Genomic DNA, 25,434 nt, shown 5'->3' with positions numbered 1-25,434 from the left:
CATGCATCATCAATCTAGCGTAATTTACCACTGATTTTGCATGCACGCACGACATGTCTAATGCACAAATTCAGATGGCGTGATTACACAATGGACACCAAGATAATGTTCAGGTAATGATCAACATAGTTCAGTTAACTAGCACTGTGTTTTTTTTCAGTTAACTAGCACTGTGTTTTTTTTCAGATGGCGTGATTACATAGCATCGCGATTGCTGTCGTGGGCAACCATCTCTCAAAACCATGTCGAGGTTTTGAATAGTTCAGCGATGCTTAGTTCAGTTCAATTAGCCAAATATTCATGTGCTGCTATGACACACTCGTGTTTGGGAGTTCTGTCCCATTTGGCGGTAATTGACTATCCCAAAGCCATGCACTATAAACATTTCTAAGTGCGGTTGCACTGATGTACTATACTTCCATCTATCGCATGCCTTTAGCTGCAAGCGTAAGCACGATTTGGATTCGGCCAAATATTTCAAATCAATCTCAAATTCAAAACGAACGAGTTTGTTTCTTCAATTCTTTTCTGGTTTATTCTATTCTTTATGTATTGGTTTGGGACCTAGTACTTCTTCATGTACTATTATGCAAGTGTCCGATACAAGCTCTTGAAATGCATTCATTGATTCTATCTTCAATGCTTATCAACGTTCAGGTTGAGTTCTTCTTTTCAACTTCTAGTTCATTAATTCCATTCAACTCCTATTTGACTGCCAATGAGTTTTGTTGTCTAAAAGAGACATTGCCCATAATCGGTCTCATTGCCAACCTCTATTGGTTGCATGAGACTATGCGAGTATCCATGGATATACGAGGAGATGCATTTTCATATGCTTCTTCTTCTTATTATTGCTAAATACTTCTTGATGTGGCATGTACCAGCATTAGTGTGCACTCCAACGGCTGGTTTTCTTCCTTGATGGGAAGGTGCGGTACGCCTATTCTGAGGTTCTGTATCACTTGCCAGATCTCAATTGGCTCCCCTTCTATTCGGTTGGGGTACTTTTTGTGATTTTAAGTATGATAGTCCCTCTTGCCCTGTTTTCACCAAATGTCTCCGGTTACTTTAGGGGTGTGAGGAGCCGAAGTTTCTTGTCCAATTGTTTTTGTTCGAGGCCTCTGGACAAGATGAGGGATACCTTTACTTTCTTCGGTATTTCACCCTCCTCCGATAAAACTTAGTCAAACTCTTCGAAATCACAAAAGTATTTAGAAAGTGATTTGTCAGTTTTAGTTCTTTATGCAAACTGCATTCACTAGTGCGGTGTAACATGCATTAGTCCCTTTCTACTATCACATTGCCTGGCATTTCCTATCCAAGGGTTCATTCTCTCCCCTTAAATGACTGGAAATAATTCTTATTTTGTCAAGGAATTTAGGCTTTATAAGTATCTCCGTTCAAAGTTCATGACTTTCGGAGAGAGCCTTTTGCAATGTATTATGATAGTGGGATATGCACATAAACCTAATAGATGCAATTGCATTAGTTGCAGGGTGGATGTTCATGCCAATGGTCTGAATTTTCTTTCAGAGTCCGCTGCTTTGAGGATTACATGTCCTTTTCTACAGCGGGTATTACAACAATGTCATAGAAAAAATTGCAATTCATAGCTTATACTTAGTTCGTTCATGCGGACATTTGGTACTCCGTGCCTCCAATTCACCAATCATCAAATACAATGCTAACATTGTCCTCGCGGACTTGCAAAGATGATTTAGTGAGTTCCATTGGAGTTCACGTGATCTGGCCAGATCAATTGGCAAAGACATGGTGTCTGAGAGACACTGGATGTTCATTGCTTCAAAGCGCATCTATCCATACAGTACCAAATGGGACCGCAGATATTCCTCGCAATCCAGTTTAGGGATGCTGGAACTATATGCGGTTTACGCATTAATCTCCTGACGGTGCATACTGGCACATAAATCTTCGTGATTTAGGAAGATTATGCATATATATATATATGCTATGATCATGCTGGTTGTAATGTTTATTCTTATAATTCTAAGACCGAAAAGACTAAAAATACGTTGCTAAAGGGTGTAGCCCAATTCATCACACTTTTAGAGAGTCCAAGGGGATTGACGGACAATAGATGCTTCTATAATATGCACATTTGTTCCATATGTAATATGACCATGGCACATTCTAGGCCAAAAAAAAAATCAATTGTTGCTGCTAGCAACGGTCATAATATTCCTAGTTCTATAAGTTTGGAAATACCTCTTTCTCTTAAAGTGTTATTTGTGGTTATGCGGACCACGATTTATTCTTTTTCTTTTATGTTTGGGCGCTACACAAAATTCAAAGCATTATAACTATGTGCTAGAAAAGAGCAACAAAATAGTAAATGCCTTAAATATGCTATTTTATACTGGAAATAATTCTTTATTGCAGGGAAAATGTGTGCTCTTCTTGGGCAAAGACCATTTATTCAATCCAATATTCTATTTCAAAATTGCAACAAGTGATGACGAAGTATATTGATTCAACGAAGTATTCTAGTACATTGGATTCAATTAACTTCACAGCGAGCTTCTTGCTCAACAGCTATGGCAATGTTTTAATTTTCTGACATAAATTTTAGGGCCGATCCGATCTAGCATAGGAGATTCTACGTCCATAGCCATGCAAAAGGGCTAGGAGTTCTCCCCCTCAATTCATGATGAGTGCGCTATTAGGATTGTCGTTTTCTTTTCATGTTCATAGTTCTACATTGTTGACCTTGACCTGTGTTCTACTCCCCCTTTTCCTCTTTTTTCATTGAGGTAAGTGCACCAGGCTAGCTACTCGTGTTGATTCTATTATCAACTATGCTAGTTGGTTTGGGAAGACAATGTTCATCTAGTGAACACTATCCTGAATGTTACGCAATTCTATTATCAACTAGTTAAGCATACTTCTTGTATGTGCACTAGTGATGCTTGCGTGCGACTTTCGCGTTTGGGTAGATGTTGGCGGCTATTAATGACAAATTTTATGCCGCCAATACCTGCATAAATCAAGGAAATAAAACATCCAACATAGTGATAGGGTTTAATTCTGACATATTCCACTAGTGTTGGTGTATATTTTGAATGTAGGCAATAAAACCCAATGTTGGACCAAAAACAGACTTAAAGAGGAGAAGAATTCCTATCAATATCAAGAGTGGGCCAAGAACTACATTCAAACTTTATCAATTGGGCCATCTGTTCGCAGAAATGGGTAAAGCAGGCTAAGGAGAGGAACCAGGCCAAGCCAACAGGCTGTTTGGCCCAGCCCAGGGTCGGCTGAACCCATGGTTTGGCCGAACCACCAGCTCCACCGTCTGATCCAGGGTTTGGCAGGGACGGTGTTGATCTTCTCCTGATGGCGGTTGAAGGGCAAAAACGACTTTTCGCATCACTGTAACCATCATACCTGTCCTATAAATAAAGGAGCTCATTTCACTTCACTCACACACTCCAAGTTTGAGCTAAATTATAAGAGGCTCTATTGTACTATATTGTGTACTAGATTAGGAAGAGAGTAGAGTAGAAGAAGTCGGAGGAATTCCGGAGTTATCGGTAATCCTCTCCCTATTTTTCTGTTCTGTTAATTACTCTGATTATAATAGAATTATCTTTTGAGTAATTTAGTTTTGCTCGGTGAGAATTATCTCTTGGTTAGTTTCTATTTAGAGTATGGGATCATCGTTCACTATAAAAAACTAAAATATAGTGATTTATTTTGGTGTATAGCTAACATTAAAGTAAGTAATTAATCTGCTTAGACGTGGTGTCTAGGTAGTTAATTTCTGGTGTTTGCTCCGCATCCCACAGTAAGTGTGAGGTGGGTGTAGAGGTGGTGACAGCCCTCACGACACTAAAGTCCTCCCTCTCCGGGTACGTAGTAGAGCAATATCTGGGAGCAGCGAGCTGGCTAGTGCCCAAAATACCTCATTAGGATTAAAGTTAAGCTTTCTGTAGACACTGTTCTTCACCGGTGAAACCTCTCTATCCTTTGCCTATCTATAGCTTCGTGTCCTTGGATGAACCTAAGCTGGAGTTGACACACGTCCCCTGTGGAAATCGATACCTGAGAATACTCCCGGGTGAAGTGCTACATCGGTATTTTCCGTGCGCTTGCGGATTTTATCTGTGAGGTTAAGAAATAACAACAAGCATTTCTGGCACCGTTGCCCGGGAAGGAGTCGTTGTTATCTCCGAACCTTGTTCATCCTTGTATCCTTTTTATTCTTCTTTCCTCTACCTTTACCCCTGCTATTCTCGAGAAGCATTCCTGTAAACTCTTCTCAACCAGTGGAGCCATCATCAATCTTCCAACTCTCTGCTCCACGGAGCGAATCTTACGAGCCACCTCCTTCATCGGAGCCAATTTTTACAACTGGCTACGAGATTCGTCCCGAACTAATAGTCATGGTCAAGGAAAATCCTTTTTCTGGTCTAGACCGAGAAAATCCTTACCATCATCTGCGGGAGTTCAAACAGCTTTGTTCGTGCCTTAAGATTTGAGGCATGAAGCAAAATACTGTTTGGTGGAAATTGTGAAGAGAGAACGAAGCAATGGTACACATCTACCGTCGGATGTGTGAACGGTGACTGGGAAAAGTTGCGAGACAGATTCTGTCTTGCTTTCTTTGCGGTAACACGTATCACCACTCTGCGGGTAGAAATCCTGAGTTTCCAGGAGATGGAAAAAGAATTTGGTGCAGCTTGGTCCAGGTTCACTAATCTAGTGCAATCTGGCCCAACTTTGTCTATACCTGATCATGTGCTATTGCAATATTTTCATTCGAGTTTAGATAAAGAATCTGCATTCTATCTAGACGTCACTGCTGAGGATCGACAAATCTCCGCCTGAAGCAAAGATGATTCTAGATCGAATTCTGGAAAACACCTCCTTCATGTGTCAGTTCAATGAGCCCCTCCCCAAGGCATCAGTGTCTAGAATAGAGGAGCCTCTGGTTCTCGAATCCGAGCCTGAAGTTTCTACTTCTCCTGATTCCACCAGAGAACCTCTTCCCGAGCCATCGCTCGTTGAGACCAAAGAAATTCAAACTCCGGGTTGTGCTCCCTTGTTCAGGGATGGATTCGATGAAGACTACGGGAACACTCTGAACTACTTTAGCAAGAGAAAACCACCTACTCCCTTGCCACCTCCCGATCCAATAGAGTATAAATTTCTAAAGGAAACAGTCCAGGAGCTGACTTCCATCATGAGCGACGAATGGTTAAAGGAGGTAGAGCTTTCTTCTGAAGTAATTCGGATAAATACCGCTCCTAGAACCATTCCTTGTCGCTTGGAAGGGAACAATGTCGGAATTCTCTACAGCCCTACGGTCGGTACTAATAGTGTCTCAGAATCCTTTGCGTTCGCATACAAATTCTTCAAGCATCCCAATGGAAACATTATTGAAGGATTTGGGGTTGTACAAGACGTGCCTGTCATTCATGACGGGAAAGAGGCAATTATGGACTTCCACGTTTTCGAGGTCCAGGATTTCGACGTCTTGATCGGGCACCTGATTGAGAAGCTTCTCATCAACACGCCCCGATTAGGCAACCTCAACTTCTCTTTAGGCGGGTCTGAATTTCCAGTCTCCTTCGAGCAGTCTAGGTTCGCCTTAACTGACTCCCCGCCTGAAGAAGATTGCGTTGAGGAAGTCATGGCAGTTCTACCCCTAGAGCCCCCCGAATCACTTCTTGACGATGAAGCCTCCGACTTCATCGAAGAAGAAGATGACTCCGGCGAGACTCTTGATCTTCCCGTCCTAGAACTGCCACCACGACCTCCGCTAGAATTAAAACCCCTTCTCAGGGACTACACTATGCTTTTCTTCATGGCGATAAGGAAGTTCCCGTTGTCATCAGTGACAAGCTTTCCGAAGATGAAACCAATCGTATTCTAGCCGTGCTTCAAAAGCATCGCTCCGTTCTTGGTTATTCCCTTCAAGACCTCAAGGGAATTAATCCCGCTCTTTGCACACACCGCATTCCTATTGAACCTGAGAATTCGCCCTCCAGGGAGCCTTAACGATGGCTTAATAATGCGATGCGTGAAGTTGTAAAGAAAGAGGTATTGAAACTCCTTCACGGCAGGATAATTTAACCTGTGCCATATAGTGAGTGGGTTAGCTCGGTACAAGTAGTGCCCAAGAAAGGAGGAATGACGATCGTTGCAAACGCCAATAATGAGCAAATTCCTCAACGAACTGTCACAGGATGGAGGATGTGTATAGATTACCGGAAGCATAACAAGGCCACAAAGAATGACCATTTTCCGCTAACCTTCTTTGATGAAATGTTGGAACGGCTGATAAATCACTCCTTCTGTTTCCTTGATGGGTACTCTGGGTATCATCAAATTCCCATCCATCCCGAAGACCAAAGCAAGACCACGTTCACATGCCCATACGGAACCTATGCGCACCGTAAAATGTCATTTGGGCTGTGCAACGCTCCTGTCTCTTTTCAGAGGTGCATGATGTCTATCTTCTCGGATATGATCGAAGAAATTATGGAAATCTTCGTGGATGACTTCTCGGTCTATGGAAAGACCTTCGATCACTGCCTCCAGAATTTGGACAAGGTCTTGCAGCGATGCCAAGTAAAGGACCAGGTGCTTAACTGGGAAAAGTGTCATTTCATGGTCCGCGAAGGGATTGTTCTTGGTCATCGAGTGTTTGAGAGAGGTATTGAAGTTGATCGTGCAAAAATTGAAGTCATAGATTGTAATACACCCAAATTTTAGGGTTAAGGAATTCTTGTCAAAAAAAATAGTTGGAAGCTAACTTTTCCATTTTTGAGAGCCGAAAATTTCCATTTTTAACTTAGGTGTGGTCAACCTAACTTGTACTACAGTAAATTTTGAGAACAAATTAAAACCTATTCATCTCTAAGCTAGGACATAAATGCAAACACAAGTGTAGACATGCATACGCACATATGGCATGGTTTAACTTGAGTCTTTCTTGTGCATTTGGATCTTTGTTTGCATTTCATATTAGGTCTCATGAACATGATTAAAAGATAATTTCACTAAGCAAAACCTAAAGGCGTTCATGAGTAATAATATTAAAGACAAGAAAAGGAAATCTAATATTACCACTTCAGGTCAAGAGTAGTCTAAATAAATTTCTTACAACTATTTAGATGCATCTAAAATTGGAAATGCAAATATAAAGAAAGACCTTGCTAATTATCTAAAATAATTTGTACAAGATAAAATCATGGAAAAATTCATGTAAGCTCTACTTAACACATAAAACTCACTGTAATTTTAGTACAATTTAATAACTAATTTGATACCTCAAATAAATCAGTCAAACCAGTCAAATAATAGACTAATTATAACTCCTAATCGGCTAAAACCATACATTGTCTAAAAGTGCATTTATCTGCATGGAAGTGTATAAGGGAAATAATTTATTCAAATACTAGGTTAATTATAAAGAATAAATATATTTTTTACAGAATTTATTTCTTCTGTTTAGACCTCCTAAAAATTCAAACAAAGTTCAATCAAGCCCATCTTCTCCAATTTTCTGAGAGCAAACTACACATAATTTTTGAGTGCGACCAAAGAAAATGGAATCTAGGTATCCCCATCTATCATCACAAAAATCCACACTAATTTATCCTAGTCACAAAATAAACTAAAATCAATGTTCACTCTTGTTTCTACCCTCACCACTCTCACCCACCTAGCTTACATAGACCTGGGCCCACTTGGTGGCCACGTGGGCTTGCCCACTCCCTTTCCATCTCTTCCAACCGACCAGCAGACACACACACACACATAGAGAGAGAGAGAGATCGAGGGCGTTGGCAGTGCTCGACGCGTGGGAGCGACGTGTCGATGCCCTCAAGTCGCCGAGCTCCTTCTCTACTTCTCTCCCCAACATAGAACTTTTGGATAAACTAGACTACGGTGCTTAAACAACTAAAATTGGATTACTTATGGACTATTGACGGGTCTGTCAATAGATGGGTGATAAAATGCTTTGTGCAACTAAAACATATTTTTGGGCTGGGCTCGCGGTGCAAACCGGTTACTTTGGTAGTCGCACCCCGGCTAATATAAGGACCAGTCTTCGGGCCTCTGTTGCAAGTCATCTTCGTGCAACCACAAGTCTAGTGGGTAAGGCCTGACTGGAAGTTTAGATCTTCTCAAAACAGAGACCATTGGTTGGAAGGGTGTGGGGCCAGGATTAAGGCTGATTTTCACCTGGCGCAAGGGAGGGGGGCTGTCTCGTCCCGGGGGATCCGGCAACCTTTACCTTGTCGGGGACCGGCGGGCGGCGAAACCTCGGCGGGATCTCCTGTTTTGGGTAGACCTAGATGGATAGTCTTGTCACCACCTATATCCGAGTACCGTGGTGGTACCCGACGCGTGGCAATACGTGTTGAGGTTGTGTCTTGTGGGTAAAGTTGTACATTTCTGATCAGAGTTAAAAACTATTCGAATAGCCGCGCCCTCAGTTATGGGCAAGCTGAGCAATGTATCCAAAGTTAGTCTTGTTTTATAAAACCTTGGGAGGGTGAAATCATGATGGTGTAGTCATGTGGAGATTAGCCTGGGTTAAGGCAGGTTCGCAGGCTCATGCGACCTTGATGATATTAAAATATTGGCTTAGAACAAGATCGTATTTTAAAATGAGCTTTAACCTGATTAAAATGTTTAAACTATGGCTTTATGCAAAATAAACCCTATTAGACCATTTCCTTGTTTCCCCTATGCATTATTGTTGCATTTCCGGTGTGACTTGCTGAGTATGGTAGTGGTACTCACTCTTGCTCACAAAAATAATCCAGAGGATGGACCTGAGGAAGATAAAGGCTTGGATCTCTAGTTCGCTCCGCCGTCAAGTGCCTGTGGCTGCTGCTATTCCGTAGTCTTCCACTATTTTATTTGTTTATCTTTGAGTGTGAGGGCTTTGAGTCGACCATGTAATAAAGTGCCTCCTTTACGTTTCCGCAAGTGTGGCTTGTAATAATCAACAATGTCTATGTGTACCTCGCCTCTTGGGACGAGGATTAATGCACTAAGCGCTTGGAAATGGTGTATATTTCCGGCGTGGCAAGTTGGTATCAGAGCCACCTTAATCGTAGGACGAGCCAGTGGTCTAAGCCTTAGGATGATAATTTTTTAGAAAATAGTTCTTTAGTTGTGAAAACCTTTGATATTATATCTTCACCTGTCCGCTCTTTACAAAACTGGTCATTTACTCTTATTTCAAAATGTTGTAGATGCCTAAGTTCGAGACTACCTACTACTTCAACTTGGCCGGTTTTGTGGAGCAACTTCGTGCCTTGGCCGCTGAAGTCGGATACTGTATCACTCCGGAGTACCGCGTGGCTCGCAACTTCGAAGAGTAGGGTGTACTTGAAGCACTTTGGAGCGCCAAGGTGATGATGCTGGAAAGTCGTTGGTTCACAGGAGAAGATGACAGCCGTGAATCTGCCTGCCAAGAAGCTGCATTCCATGCCATTGGGCCCTTTGCCATAGTCACCCCAATTGAAGACCACTCCGTTCCGCTACCACCCTGTTCACTTGGATTTCGCAAATGATGCTGACTTCCGCGATGCCCGCAATGAAGAGGACACCACCCTTGTGCACATGTCCAAGATGATGGCCGGGATGGACAAGTACCATATGGGCTACTCTAGGATGACGGAGAGGATGCTCAACGCACTGCTTCAGAAGAATCGGGACAAGGAGGATGAGCTTCGCGCTCTATGCAAGGAGCTGAAGGACTTGAAGAGCGAGATGCCTGGAATCGTCGTCAAGACCCTACCTGCTGGAGTTGTAGCGCTAAAGAAAAAAGAATTCCGTGAACTCAAGCAAGATGGCAGGACCGTCACTGAATTTTAGCACGAGTTCAACAGGTTGGCGCGCTATGCACCCGACGACGTTCGCTCAGATGAAGAGAAGCAGGAGAAATTTCCTGAAGGGTTGAATAACGAGTTGTCAGTCTAGCTCATCTCTGGTGACAACGAAGATTTCCAAAAGCTAGTCGACAAGGCGATCCGCTTGGAGGACAAGCACCGGAAGATGGAAAGCAAGAAGCGCAAGTTGGCCAATGCCAGGATGTTTCAAGGACCAAGTTAGAAACCATGTTATGCGTTTCCCCCTCAAGTTGGCTCTTCATCACCAGCACAGCGTGCACCTCGTCCACAAATGAACAACAAGTTGCAGAACTCAGGATGGAACAACGGTCAGCGTTCTGCCCCTGCCCAGGGTGTATCCACACGCAGTGATAGCTCCGGGAAGATACTTGTCTGCTACAACTGCCATCAGCCTGGACACTTTGACGACAAGTAGCACACAAGTATCTTCCCGAAGCTATCTCCTCGTGTGGATCCACCCTAGGCAGGGGCAGAACGCTGTCCGTTGTTCCATCCTGAGTTCTGCAACTTGTTGTTCATTTGTGGGCGGAGTGCACGCTGTGTTGCTAATGAAGAGCCAACTTGAGGGGAAGCGCATAACATTGTTACTAACTTGGTACTTGAAATATCCTAGAATTAGTCAACTTGCGCTTCTTGCTTTCCATCTTCCGGTGCTTGTCCTCCAAGCGGATCGCCTTGTCGACTAGCTTTTGGAAGTCTTCGTAGTCACCAGAGATGAGCTGGACTGACAACTCGTCATTCAACCCTTCAAGAAATTTCTCCTGCTTCTCTTCATCTGTGAGAACATCGTCGGGTGCATAGCGGGCCAACCCGTTGAACTCGTGCAAAAATTTAGTGACGTTCCTGCCATCTTGCTTGAGTTCACGGAATTCTTTCTTCTTCAGCGCTACACCTCCAGCAGGTAGGGTCTTGACGACGGTTCCACGCATCTCACTCTTCAAGTCCTTCAGCTCCTTGCATAGAGCGCGAAGCTCATCCTCCTTGTCCCGATTCTTCTGAAGCAGTGCCATCAGCATTCTCTCCGTCATCCTAGGGTAGCCCATATAGTACTTGTCCATCGCGGCCATCATCTTGGACTTGTGCACATGGTGGTGTCCTCTTCATTTTGGGCATCGCGGAAGTCAGCATCATCTGCGAAATCCAAGCGAACAGGGTGGTAGCGGAACGGAGTGGTCTTCAACTGGTCGGAGTGACTCTGGCAAAGGGCCCAATGGCATGGAATGCAGCTTCTTGGCAGGCAGATTCACGGCTGTCACCTTCTTCTATGAACCAACGACTTTCCAGCATCATCGAGTTTGAGATGATCATCACCTTGGCGCTCCAAAGTGCTTCAAGTACACCCTCGTCTTCGAAGTTGCGAGCCACGCGGTACTCCAGAGTAATACAGTATCCGACTTCAGCGGCCAAGGCACGAAGTTGCTCCACAAAACCGGCCAAGTTGAAGCAGCGGGTAGTCTCGAACTCAAGCATCTACAACATTTTGAAATAAGAGTCAATGACCAGTTTTGTAAAGAGTGGACAGGTGAAGATAGAATATCGAAGGTTTTCGCAATTAAAGAACTATTTTCTAAAAAATTATCATCCTAAGGCTTAGACCACTGGCTCGTCCTACGGTCAAGGTGGCTCTGATACCAACTTGTCACGCCTAGAAATATACACCAGTTCCAAGCGCTTAGTGCATTAATCCTTGTCTCAAGAGGCGAGGTACACATAGACATTGTTGATTATTACAAGCCACACTTGCGGAAATGTAAAGGAGGTACTTTATTACATGGGCGACTCTAGGCCCTCACACTCAAAGATAAACAAATAAAAGAGTGGAAGACTACGGAACAACAGCAGCCACAAGCACTCGACGGCGGAGCGAACTAGAGATCCAAGCCTTCATCTTCCTCAGGTCCTTCCTCTGGATTATTTTTGTGAGCAAGAGTGAGTACCACCACCGTACTCAGCAAGTCACATCGGAGATGCAACAATAATGCATAGGGGAAACAAGGAAATGGCCTAATAGGGTTTATTTTGCATAAAGCCATAGTTTAAACATTTTAATCTGGTTAAAGCTCATTTTAAAACACGATCATGTTCTAAGCCAATATTTTAATATCATCAAGGTCGCATGAGCCTGCGAACCTGCCTTAACCCAGGCTAATCTCCACATGACTACACCATCATGATTTCACCCTCCCAAGGTTTTATAAAACAAGACTAACTTTGGGTACATTGTTCGACTTGCCCATAACCGAGGGCGCAACTATTCGAATAGTTTTTAACTGTGATCAGAGGTGTACAACTTTACCCACAAGACACAACCTCAACACGCGTTGCCACGCCCCGGGTACCACCATGGTACTCGGATAGAAGTCGTAACTGACTATCCATCTAGGTCTACCCAAAACAGGAGATCCCGTTGAGGTTTCGCTGCCTGCCGGTCCCCGACAAGGTAAAGGTTGCCACATCCCCCGGGACGAGACAGGCCCCCCTTGCGCCGGGTGAAAATCGGTCTTAATCCTGGCCCAACACCTCTATTTTGAGAATATCTAAACTTCCAGTCAGGCCTTACCCACTAAACTTGTAGTTGCACGAAGATGCCTTACAACAAAGGCCCGAAGACCGGTCCTTATATTAGCCGGGGTGCGACTACCAAAGTAACCGGCTTGCACCCTGACCCTAGCCCAAAAATATGTTTTAGTTGCACAAAGCATTTTTTCACCCATCTATTAACAGGCCCGTCAATAGTCCATAACTAATCCAGTTTTAGTTGTTTAACCACCATAGTCAGTTTATCCAAAAGTTCTATGTTGGGACTAAGCATGACTAAGCATTTACCTAAAGCAGCTAGTCAGTCCATCATGTAGGGTACTAGACTATTCGTTATAATTTTACTAGGGTTCACGACGATCATGGATATCAAATCAATATCATGGCCATAACAAAGAACATAGGAATAACTAATAAAACAATATTAATAATGAACGGTATAATTTATAAAGCAATGTAATATAAGTAATACAACATAATTTTCACAATATAGGATTCAACATGTTCAAGGTAGATATGACTTGCCTTGATCGCTCACAAAGTCTTCGGCGTCACGGCGATGAACAGCTGATCTTCCGGAATGGCGGTATCTACACAACCACCACGAAGAAATAAAAAAGGCTAATAAAAACCATATAAATAGAAGCAATAAAGCACATAAGCGATTTTTAGGAGAAATTTGAGATTTAAACGGGTCGATTCTGAGTTCAAAAGGTTAAGATATGGCCATTTGAAGTTAAAAAGTTTAAATGGAAATTTGCAATTTTGTGAATTATGTTTTTTTAAAGAAAATAAGAATTATTGCATCAGCGAGGAGAGAGGGCACGCGTGGACCGGGTCCACAGGGCGGGTCCCACATGCCATCGCACGGTCCACCGTGAGCCGAGAGCACTAAGGTGGCTCACGGTGTACCGGCGCTCGGGCACAGCCGGGCAGAGCGGCACCCGAGCCCGGTGGCTCGCCGGCGACAGCCAACGGCGCGGTGGCAGTGCGACGGAGTGCGGAAAGTGAAAAACGGAAAGGGGAGGAGGGGACGGTTCTCACCGAGCAGACACGGTGGCGAGAGGTCGACGGTGTTGCCGGCGGTGAGGGAGAAACAGCGAGAAGCTTCGGGTTGTTGGCGTCGTCGTACCCGCGGTCCTCGTGCTCGACAGAGGGGTGGACGGGGAAGAGAAGGAAGCGGCGAAGCCGATGGTGGCGACTCCGGGCTCCGACGAGGTCCCGACCACCGGCGAGGGGCGGCCGGAGTTGTGACGGCGGCGGCACAAGAAGAGAGCGACGCGGCGGCCGCGGAGAGAGGAGGAAGAGGGCGGCGGTGTGTGGGGAGAGAGGAGGGAGTGGAGGCTGCCTTTTATAGGCCGGACGGGAGGGATAAGGGCGCCGGGGAGGGAGATCGACGCCGGCCATGGTGGAGCTCACCATTGATGAACATCATCAAAATCCACCACGAATAAAGCGGGATTGAGTGGGAAATTATGGGGGGAATTGGAGAGGATGAGGTGGGAATTAATTCCCCTCAATTAATTTGATGAAACGGCGAGTGGAGGAGGCGAATCGGAGGTTGTCGTCGCTAGGGGTTCGACCGGAGAGAGAGGATGGCTGGAGGTTAGGGATGACGGGTGGGACCCACCTGTCATCCGTAGGGAGCACAACTGCTCAGGCTGGGGCGCACGGAGGAGGAGAAACATACTTTGCCCGAGGGGGAGGGAATGAGCTGGGCCGGCCCAAGGAGAGGGAGGGTAGGCGAGAGAGGGAAGGGTGAGGGGGCGGACGGGCTGAGCCAAGAAGAGGGAGACACGGATAGATGGGCCAGAAGTGGCCCAAGAGGAGGAAGAGGTTTTCTTTTATCGTTTCCATTTTATAAAATTCTTTAATTGCTTTTGTTGCCTTAAAATTATTTAGTATATGCTCTGAAAATTCAAGTAAAAATTGTTTAAATATTTTGTAGCATGGGGAATTTATTAAAAATACCCACAAGCCCATTTGACATAAATCTTAGTGAGTTTTAATTGTTGGAAACTCTTTTAGGCTTTTAAAATTTCTAGAAATGCATTAAAACACAATTTAAACTTAGGGCGATTTTCAGGGTGTTACACTTTGTAGAAGCTTACACGTTAAAAACGAATTCTGGCCGTTGATTTATTTATGATCGTAGGTTATGTTATAATTTTTTAAGTACGATTATGTCATATTGATATAATTGGTTGAGTTAGATAAAAGCTTATATTATCTTAAAAAAATCATCATGGAGGTATATCTCAAATAAACACAATTAGAAATAATAATATTTACTCTAATTTGATAATTCGGAAACCAGTAATTAATAAATATGGTAGAGCTTAGATTATCAGTTTAGTATTGTACTAATTTAATTCTAAAATCGGAAAGTAACAGTTAGACAGCTGTAACTGTAGACTCTTTTCTTGGTACAAGCAATTACACTTTCAAAGTTAACCAATATGTTCAACAAATTTTAATATTTATAATATCAACAATAATAGCATGTGCCACGCACAGATTGGTGACTAGTTTACTTTCTCGAATAAAAAAAACAGGTTGTTTTAGAGCAGTCAACAAAAGTTAACTTTGACCATAAAATTTATTTATAATGTAGGTTTGGGCTATATGAAAAATGGTATATTCAAGTTTGATGTAATAAGATTATAATATTGCACTTACGTTACTTTTTAAATTTATACTACTAAAGACCTAGGTAACCAAATTTATATATTGTGGACTTCAAAAAGTCCAAAGCAACTTGTTAGGGGTGGCACCGGGGGGTGGGGGTTACATATTTACCCAATTGTGTAGAAAGTTTTGGTAATTTATTTTGATGCATATTATCTTGTTAGTACATAAATGAAAAAAAGACTATGCTAAAATAATACTATGAACTTAAGCTGGAGACAAGACTTCGCCCCATACTATACAACCCTATATTAGGGATGGGTAAGCTAAATGAAGGTCAAACCTCAATGTCATAATTGGAGCATAATTTGATCCATTGATCAACAAGCCAAAGGTGACAATGGCAAGGGTAAACCAATGATACACCTACAAGCCAAGTTGTTGAGCAAAGAGCGAACCTCAAATATGCCTTGTTCTACGGAGGGGTAATGTCACAACTCAGAAAGCAGTATCTTTGCTAAGGATCCCCATAGTGAAATCAACAATGCCCATGCCCTTTACCCCATAATTCGGCATTTTTTTTTCACTCACCCTCTAATAGGGTTTAATGTAAACAATAGACAGGGTTTACAATCTTATTTTTAAGGTTGAAATGACAGCCCCAACGAGACAACCAATTTTATGAAGCTGAGCACGCCGTTTTGGGAGAATTTTGGATGATGAAATTCAAACGAATTGTGAACTCTGCCAAGGGCAGGACAACCACCTGTAATCTGGTACCACTCAGTTCAATTGCAAAATACTCATATGGGAATCTAAATCTAGAACTTTTACTTGCAGTTCCTTACACACTCCTAGAGGTCAAGGTTTTTATCCAATTGGAATTCCAAATCACATTATGCGAAGTATGTGAAAGGTCAAAGCTCGATCTAGACCTAGTACAAGCTGCAATCTACTCTTTTTCCGAATTAGTTTACAATGAAAGATTGGGACGTTCGTTATTAATCACTTATTATAATTTGGGTGTAAAGCTAGTAGGAAAGTATTTTTGAAGATGATCATGAGAAAACAGTGCCTTAACTGTGAAACAGAAAGACAGGCTGCTACTCCAGTACTAGATTTTGCCAACACCTGCAATTTACCTAGCAACCTTTTCTCAAGCACAACATATGCTTCGGTGCCTGGGCTAGTGTACAATAATATTGCATCATTATCATTTCCCTTTCTTTTATGTGAGATCTCACTTTGCTCTCGATACATCCAAGAAGATTGTGGCACCATGCATGTTTTACAAATCCATGCAAAGAAATGCTATTTTGTTTCGATAAGAATACGGTCTAGTACTTCTGATCACTTGTAGGTTTCTATAGGTGGGTATCTGTCCTTGAACAATGGTGTGCCTTCCTTTGGCTTGGACCAAGGGTACTTCATGGTTGGATCCCTTGGGAACTTCCTGAAGTTGACGAATGGTGCCCACAACATCATCCTGCAAAATGGTAGAGATGCACGCAGACAAGGAATTGGATTCAATTGATACTATGACTAGGCCATTCACAGCCAGAGATACATGTTGTTGGAGATGGGAATTTTGAGTTTCACGGTTATTTGGTTCAGACAAACAAAATTTAGCAACGGCATGCGCATCGATTCCATCGATATGATGATCTTCGGCAAAGCAAATACTGCAGTCTTTTTTTAGAAAATTTATGGTCCTTACAATGTACGGAGAGATGCCAAATTTTATAATAGAAAAATTAATTCTACACCGCAGTAAAATTTAGTAACTCCGGGTATCTCCTTAAAACAGCAATATATATATATATATATATATATATATATATATATTAATTTTTGTCCAGAGGGATAGAGCAGATCACTAGATGATTATCTTTGCTGCATTAATGCTCAACAGATACTCAGATTGAAAGGTAATTACAATTACAATACTAGTATATATCTTGGTCGCCGCAATTCATGATTCGAAGATGCCGCATTTTGTTCTTTAATTTGTTCTTTGTAAGCATACGTGGTAGCAAGAGGCAACTCACCCGGGGAAGAAGAGGTAGGTGAACATGAACTGCAGGTACGTCTCGACGAACTTGCGCTTGAACCACCTCAGCCTCATCCAGTTCATGATAATCGGCTGCAGAAACCAAAAACAACAAAAAAAACATCATACACCTGTACACCCGATCTCTGAATTAGCCTCGCAAGAAACCAAGAATGGCGGCCCGGATCTCACCGGGAAGACGAACAGGTAAACGAAGGCGATGGCGGCCACCGTCGGCAGGATCCCCAGGATGTCGAGGTCCTCCTCGCCCGTCACCGCCAGCGCCGCCGGGGCCTCAACCTGCGATCAATGGCGGACGCACGCGGCGAATCCGCTGCAGCGCCGGTCATTCATCCATCCATCCATCCGAAATGCAAAGAATTAGCTGCTTGATCGAACTTACCGCTGCCCAGATGGCGCCGCACTGCAGCGCCGCGGCCAGCTTCCGCAGCGGCGGCGAGCTGATCTCGTCAGCGGCGGGCGGCGGCGCAGGAGGAGGCTGCCGAACGGATGGCAAGAACAAACACGGCAAGTGATTAATGGCGCTGATCGATCGATCGATCGGGGAGATTCGAGAGAGATGGATGTTACCGTGTCATGGAGGAAGCAGAGGAGCCTCGTCGTCCGCTTGCCGGAGGAGGAGGAGGTGGTGGTGGCCGCCGAGTGGCGCCGGAGAAGAGCCGCCTGCCTCCTGGGCGGCGGCGAGGAGGCGGCCGGGGGGAGGAGGCGCCATGACGCGGTGGTGTCCATGGAGAGGCTTTGGTTTGCGCGCGCGCGGGGCCTTATCTGTTTGGATAGGTGACGACGGGGTTTGTTTCGTTTGGTTTTGGCTTGGGCTGGGGCGTCGCGTGGCAGCGGAGGAGTGGGGCTACGTGGGCGGTCCGATGGTGATCCAACGCTCCATCTCCTCCGTCCAATACTTGTCTTCTTCCTTTGGTAGATGACCGTCAAACTGTTCCACTTGACTGTCAGGGAAGCATCAAGGTTACATAATTATGAAAAAGAATCCAAGTCATTGGAACATTTGAAAGTATATAGGAGTAAGAAAATTAGTGCACAGCAAAACAACATTAAACATTATTAATTTGGTTTTGATCTTATCTAAGTGAGAAAGAAAAGGAAAAAGAGGGACGGGCCTGGCCTACTTGCTGCGTGTGTGGCATTAGATGGTCCTTTTTATAGATAAATCTAATTGATATGTTTTTAAGATAGATCTAATGGTTTAAAACAAGCATGGTGGCCCGCGCAGATTGCGCGGCTAGCATTGCTATAATTCAGCTATTCAAAATATTCCTTATTGTCTAATATTCCTTATTTTATAATTCCGAATTTTAGCTATTTATAAATTGTATTTCTATATAAACTCATCTTTCAATATTCTTTAATTTTTAATTTCAAGTTTCAGTTACTTCTGAATTGTATTCCTATATTGATTTTAAACTCTTCTTCCCATGTTTTTCTTAATTTCGAATTTTAGTTATTTGTAAATTGTATTTTTATACGGACTCTAAACTCTACTTTTAATTTTATTATGTTTATTCCGTATTTTAGTTAGTTTTAAATTCCTATATGGACACTATACTCTACTTCTAATATTTCTTATTTTGTAATTCCGAATTTCTATTTTTTTTTCTTAATTGTATTTCTATATGGACTCTATACTCTACTTCTAATATTCCTTATTTTTAATTCCGAATTTCAGTTATTTCCTAATTGTATTTCTATATGGACTCTAGTCTCCTCTTCTAATATTCCTTATTTTTTAATTCCGAATTTCAACTATTTCTAAATTGTATTTCTATATGGACTCTAGTCTCCTCTTCTAATATTCCTTATTTTTTAATTTTGAATTTCAGCTATTTCTAAATTGTATTTCTATATGGATTCTGTCTTTTCTTTTTCACCGATTAATGTGAGAATTTCTAGGTCATGAGAGCGAACGTGGAGGCTCTTTTTTATTCCGAATTTTAGTTAGTTTTAAATTCCTATATGGAGTCTATACTCTACTTCTAATATTCCTTATTTTTTAATTCCAAATTTCTATTTTTTTTCTTAATTATATTTCTATATGGACTATATACTCTACTTCTCATATTCCCTATTTTTAATTCCGAATTTCTATTATTTACTAATTGTATTTCTATATGGACTCTACACTCTGTTTCTAATATTCCTTATTTTTAATTCCGAATTTCAGTTATTTCCTAATTGTATTTCTATATGGACTCTAGTCTACTCTTCTAATATTCCTTATTTTTTAATTCTGAATTTCAACTATTTCTAAATTCTATTTCTACATGGACTCTAGTCTCCTCTTCTAATATTCCTTATTTTTTAATTCCGAATTTCAGCTATTTCTAAATTGTATTTCTATATGGACTCTGCTTTTTCTTTTTCTCCGATTAATGTGAGAATTTCTAAGTCATGAGAGCGAACGTCGAGGCTCCTTTTTATTCCGAATTTTAGTTAGTTTTAAATTCCTATATGGACTCTATACTCTACTTCTAATATTCCTTATCTTTTTAATTCCGAATTTCTATTTTTTTTAATTGTATTTCTATATGGACTCTGTACTCTACTTCTAATATTCCTTATTTTAATTCCTTTTTCTATTATTTCCTAATTGTATTTCTATATGGACTCTATATTCTACTTCTAATATTCCTTATTTTTAATTCCGAATTTCAGTTATTTCCTAATTGTATTTCTATATGGACTCTAGTATCCTCTTCTAATATTCCTTATTTTTTTAATTCCTAATTTCAACTATTTCTAAATTGTATTTCTATATGGACTCTAGTCTTTTCTTTTAATATTCCTTATTTTTTAATTCCGAATTTTAGCTATTAAATTGTATTTCTATATGGACTCTGCCTTTTCTTTTTCTGTGATTAATGTGGGAATTTCTAGGCCATGAGAGCGAACGTGGAGACTCTTTTTTCTATTCCTTTAATAATATAATAGATAATAAGTTCACCATATTAAATGAAAACCGATAACCGATAGCTAGATATTTTGTTTTTTCAGAATTTTCAACATTTTTTCTAATTTATTAGAGCATCACATTACGGTTTATACAAGTATCATGTGGCGGTTTGAGAGTGTTTATAGGAAGTTTAATAGTCTTTCAGTATATAATAGGTAGATTTACTACACAAATAATTATTTTGGAAAGAAGTAGCAGTTCGGTTGCAGGTGGAAAAAAAGTCGTTCAGTACATCAATATCCAGATCTGGTGTGTTTAGTTCTTTGTATAAAGTTTTTGGAGCATACGGACACACATTTGAAGTATTAAATATGGACTAATAACAAAACAAATTCCGCGTGTAAACTGCGAGACAAATTTATTAAGCCTAATTAATCCATCATTAGCAAATGTTTACTGTAGCATCATATTATCAAATCACGTGGTAATTAGTTTAAAAGACTCGTCTCGCAATTTACATACAAACTATACAATTGATTTTTTTTTCCATATTTAATGCCATATATGTATGTATCCAGACATTTGATGTGATATTTTTTTGTCAAAATTTTCACCGGTGCAGTCATAATCAACTTCAAACAGAAGGCATGAGAGAGAGAAAGAGAGAGAGAGGTGAAGTAAGCTAAATTAAGATGCTCACCTGCCGTACTTGGGAAATCACTCCAAGCAATCGATGAACTACTATGATGATCAAGTGAAGATTTGAAGAGATGTGGCCGCTTAGCTCATCAATCTGATTCTGAGCAGACCAGAGCTTCGAGGAACGGAGGCGTGGTCAACTCTTGATGGTCAGCATGGCCGGTATCAGTGGCTGATGTCTGCAGACTGCAGCAGGATAAGTCGATAAGATATCAGTGTTGCTCCTGCTCTAGAAAGCTGTGCTCCCAAGCTACTGATGAAATCTGACCGTCCATTGAAATCCAAAGGGCACTTTCATTGCTATTCATAGAGGCATAGAGCCATGGAGTTATTCAACACTTTCATTGCTGCTCTAGAGTTGAGAATGCCAGCTTCCCAATCTCGTGAAGAACCTTCATGTCGCTCTTGTTTGCTACTCCAACATCAAACATCATTGCTGTCTTTTGATTTCCTTCTCCAAGAGCCTTAGTAAAGTTTTTGACGAGGCCAGTACTTATACCATTTTCACTTGCCTTGGCTCTAGTAATCATTTCCAAGAGAACAACTCTAAAAACTGTAGACATCATTCTTTGGATCAACAATCCCAGTTTCGAGATGTTCTGGATCTACATAACTTCTGCTGCCTTTTACATACACGGTGTATTGTGTTTTGTCCATATTGGAGACCAACCTCGATATTCTTATTAGGATTATTTATTAATCTATAGGTTGTTTATCTCCTAAACTTTTACACTCCTAGATAGTTACTCTCCTAGACCTTTGGTCTTATGTAACTCCCTAGTATTGATTGTAACTCAGCACTAGCATTGATTGTAATTCTGCTATATATATATGAGAGTTCACCTCCCCACATTGGTGAGGCATCTATTCCACCTTCTCTATATGGTATCAGAGCCTAGGCTCTTACCTTCTTTTCCGCTGCTCTAGCACGCTGCTATCGCAGCTGCATCCCAGCCATGTCGACTGAATCAACTCAGTCCTCCACCTCCTCGGCCTCGAGTGGTTCTTCTTCTTCCAGCACCACCAGCGAATTCCTCCATCCCTACGCCACGGTTGCCGTCAAATCCCACGTCACCATCACCCTAGAAAACACCCACCCGAACTACAACAAATGGAGGGCCTTCTTCACATCTTTGTGCGGCAAGTTCGGGTTGATGGCTCACATCGACGGTTCCGCTCCTCCACGCCCCAATGACCCGGCCTGGGAACAGGCCGACTGCTGCATCCGCAGCTGGATCTTCGGGTCAGTCGCCAACAACGTCCTTGACCTCGCCATGGAGCCCGATCAGACCGCGCGGGAGCTCTGGGTCGCCATCGAGGACATGTTCCACGCCAACAAAGAGCCTCGAGCGATCTTCCTCAGCCACCAGTTTCACTCCATGATTCAAGGCGACTCCTCCATCGACGATTACTGCCAGAAGTGAAGACCGCTACCGACGCTCTTCGCGACGTCGGCCACGCCATCACCGAATCCCAACTCGTGCTTAACCTCCTCCGAGGCCTGAACGAGCACTTCTCCAACACCGGAGATAACATCGCCGGTGCAGCCGTCCTCCCAAGCTTCACCTCCACGCGCAACACCCTCCTGCTGAAGGAGTTGCGCATCGCCAACGAAGCCAAGGTGGCGGCGGCCACGGCGCTGGTGGCCGGCGGCGGCTTCGGCTCCGGTTCCTGCCCTCCCGGCGGCTGCATCTCCTCTGGCGGTGGGGGTGGCGGCAGTGGGAGTGGTGGCAGCGCACGCCAGACCTTCCCGGGCGGTGGGATTGGTGGTGGCGGCTTCCCTGCTGGCCAGGCCCGCACCGGCGGCAACACGAACCACTGCAACCGCAAGGGAAACGGTGGACGCGGCGGCGGAAATGGAGGAGGGAACGGCAGCGGCAGTGGGGGTGGTGGTGGCGCTCACCAGGCCTTCTCTGGCGGCGGTGGCGGCGGCGTTTCCTCTGGCGGCGGCTGCTTCTCTGCTGGAGGGAGTTCGACCGGCTGGGTGGCCAACCCTAGCTGGAGGCCGGCCGGGCCTTGGGTTTGTTTTAACCCCTGGCCAGCCCAGCAACAGGCCTGGCGCCCCTCTTCGGCCGGCCTTCTTGGGCCGGCTCCGACGGCCCACTACTCCCAGGCCAATACCACATATGCTGGGCCATTTGTGTCGCCCACATCTACTCCTACAGGCCAGCCCAATTGGGAGCAAGCTGGCCTCATTGCAGCACTGAACCAGATGGCCTTCCAAAGCCCAAACAACTGGGTTTTGGACACCGGCGCGACATCTCATATTTCCTCCACTGATGGTATCCTCGTTACACGCTTGCCTAACTTTTACACTTTTATTACTGTTGGAAATGGTCAAACTATTCCCGTTACTTGTCGTGGCACCTCTTTTCTACCCATAGGAACCACCAAATTTGCACTCAAAAACATCCTTGTCGCCCCTTCCTTAGTTCGTAATTTACTTTCAGTTTGTCAGTTTACCCGCGACAATAAATTTTCCATTGAGTTTGATGAATTTGGTTTCTCTGTTAAGGACCTTCAGACCCGGCGCGTGATTCTTCGCTGCAATAGTCACGGGGAACTCTACACCCTTCCAGCTGCCACTCCCTCCAACACTGCGTCCTGCTCCCTCGCCACCTCTTCCACGCTTTGGCACCGTCGTCTCGGTCACCCTGGTCCAGCCGCCATCCACAGTCTTCGGAATATGTCCTCTATTTCCTGTAATAAAATAGACACCTCTTTATGTTATGCGTGTCAGTTAGGCAAACATACCCGATTACCTTTCGATAGGTCTTTGTCTCGCACTTTCGCTCCCTTTGAGCTTGTCCATTGCGATGTATGGACCTCTCTGGTGTTGAGTACTTCGGGTTTTAAATATTATTTAGTGGTGCTTGATGATTTCAGTCATTTCTGTTGGACCTTTCCACTCCGACACAAATCTGATGTTCATCGTCATCTTGTTGAGTTTGCCGAGTATGTTTCCACCCAATTTGGCTTACCACTCAAAACCCTTCAGGCTGATAATGGCAGAGAGTTTGTCAATACTGCCACCACTTCATTTCTTACTAGTCGTGGCACCCAGCTACGACTCTCTTGCCCTTACACCTCCCCCCAAAATGGTAAAGCCGAACGGATGCTCCGCACCATGAACAACTCCATACGCACCCTTCTTATACAGGCCTCTATGCCTCCGTCCTACTGGGCTGAGGCTCTCGCCACCGCCACCTACCTTCTCAACCGGAGACCCTCCTCCTCTGTTCACCACTCACTACCTTTTCAGCTCCTACATCGCACCACCCCAGACTACTCCCACCTTCGCGTCTTTGGCTGTCTTTGTTACCCAAACTTGAGTGCCACGACTCCACATAAGCTTGCCCCTCGCTCTACAGCTTGCGTTTTTCTTGGGTACCCGGCCTCCCACAAGGGATACCGATGTCTGGATCTCTCCACTCGCCGCATCATCATTTCGCGCCACGTCGTGTTTGACGAATCACAATTTCCCTTCGCGGCAACTCCTCCTGCTCCCTCGTCTTTTGATTTTTTTGCTGTAGGGACTCCCTCCAGCGGTCGCTCCCTCATCAGAGGTTGAGCAACCGCGACCTCTCACGGTGGCTCCCTCCTCGGAGGTTGAGCAACCGCGACGCCTTACGGTGGCTCCCTCCACGGAGGTTGAGCAACCGTACGTTCCCCTCTACGGCCGACGCTTGCCGAACAACACCGTCCCTGCGGCACGTGACGCCCGATCAGCTGGCACGCCCTTGGTCAGCACCTCCTCGATTGGCGCTGCCCCGTCGGTCGGTGCCACCTGAGCCGGCACCGTGTCACCATTCCGCCATGTCTACACCTGTCGGCCCACCGTGACGGTCCCGCCATCATCTTCACCCAATGTGGTTGTCACGGCTGCTGCTCCTCAGCCGCATTCCATGGTGACGCGCTCCCAGACTGGCTCCTTACGGCCGGTTGACAGGCTGACCTACACGGCTACCCACGCCACCGCTGCTTCTCCTGTTCCGGCCAATTATCGCAGTGCGTTGGCTGATCCCAACTGGCGCACTGCCATGGCTGATGAGTACAAGGCGTTGGTTGACAACGACACTTGGCGTCTCGTTCCTCGCCCCCCTGGGGCCAACATTGTGACGGGCAAGTGGATATTCAAGCATAAGTTCCACTCTGACGGCACTCTTGCTCGTCACAAGGCCCGTTGGGTGGTCCGTGGTTACTCGCAGCAGCATGGCATCGACTATGACGAGACTTTTAGCCCGGTTGTCAAGCCGGCCACCATATGGGTTGTTCTCAGCATCGCTGCATCCCGTGCTTGGCCAATTCATCAACTGGATGTGAAGAATGCGTTTCTTCATGGTCACCTACAGGAGATCGTCTATTGTCAGCAACCCTCCGGGTTTGTTGACCCCGCTGCCCCTGATGCTGTCTGTCTATTGCAGAAGTCCCTGTATGGTCTCAAGCAGGCTCCCCGTGCGTGGTACCAGCGGTTTGCCACGTACATTCGACAGATGGGATTTCTGCCTTCGGCGTCCGATACATCTCTCTTTGTTTACAAAGATGGAGATCATATTGCCTATCTTCTATTGTATGTCGACGACATCATCCTCACTGCTTCGACCACGTCACTACTTCAGCAGCTTATGGCTCGCCTCCGCTCCGAGTTCGCCATGACAGACCTTGGTGACCTCCACTTCTTCCTCGGCATCTCTGTG

General features: G+C 44.0%; 2 protein-coding genes and 2 pseudogenes across 2 annotated transcripts; 2 read left to right on the top strand and 2 right to left on the bottom strand.

The window, feature by feature from the left end:
* Window positions 1–9,236: 9,236 nt before the first annotated feature.
* On the top strand, window positions 9,237–9,861 carry LOC127774195 (uncharacterized; annotated as a pseudogene).
* A 622-nt stretch (window positions 9,862–10,483) lies between these two features.
* LOC127774194 (uncharacterized) lies at window positions 10,484–11,366 on the bottom strand (annotated as a pseudogene).
* Window positions 11,367–16,199: 4,833 nt separating this feature from the next.
* On the bottom strand, window positions 16,200–20,900 carry LOC127773438 (NAD(P)H-quinone oxidoreductase subunit L, chloroplastic). Its single transcript, XM_052299497.1, has 6 exons — window positions 20,739–20,900; window positions 17,704–18,077; window positions 17,516–17,611; window positions 17,305–17,412; window positions 17,111–17,205; window positions 16,200–16,548 (listed from the first exon to the last, which is right to left on the bottom strand). Exons 2-6 carry the CDS (start codon window positions 17,860–17,862, stop codon window positions 16,413–16,415), a joined length of 594 nt encoding a protein of 197 aa, XP_052155457.1. The 5' UTR covers window positions 17,863–18,077; window positions 20,739–20,900; the 3' UTR covers window positions 16,200–16,412.
* Window positions 20,901–21,693: 793 nt separating this feature from the next.
* Window positions 21,694–22,161, top strand: LOC127774193 (uncharacterized). Its single transcript, XM_052300464.1, has one exon. It carries the CDS (start codon window positions 21,694–21,696, stop codon window positions 22,159–22,161), a length of 468 nt encoding a protein of 155 aa, XP_052156424.1.
* The last annotated feature ends 3,273 nt before the right edge of the window (window positions 22,162–25,434 follow it).

This window comes from Oryza glaberrima, chromosome 5, assembly GCF_000147395.1.
Source record: "Oryza glaberrima chromosome 5, OglaRS2, whole genome shotgun sequence".
In the NCBI taxonomy this organism is placed as follows: Eukaryota; Viridiplantae; Streptophyta; class Magnoliopsida; order Poales; family Poaceae; genus Oryza; species Oryza glaberrima.
This window is presented reverse-complemented; position numbering and strand designations above follow the sequence as displayed.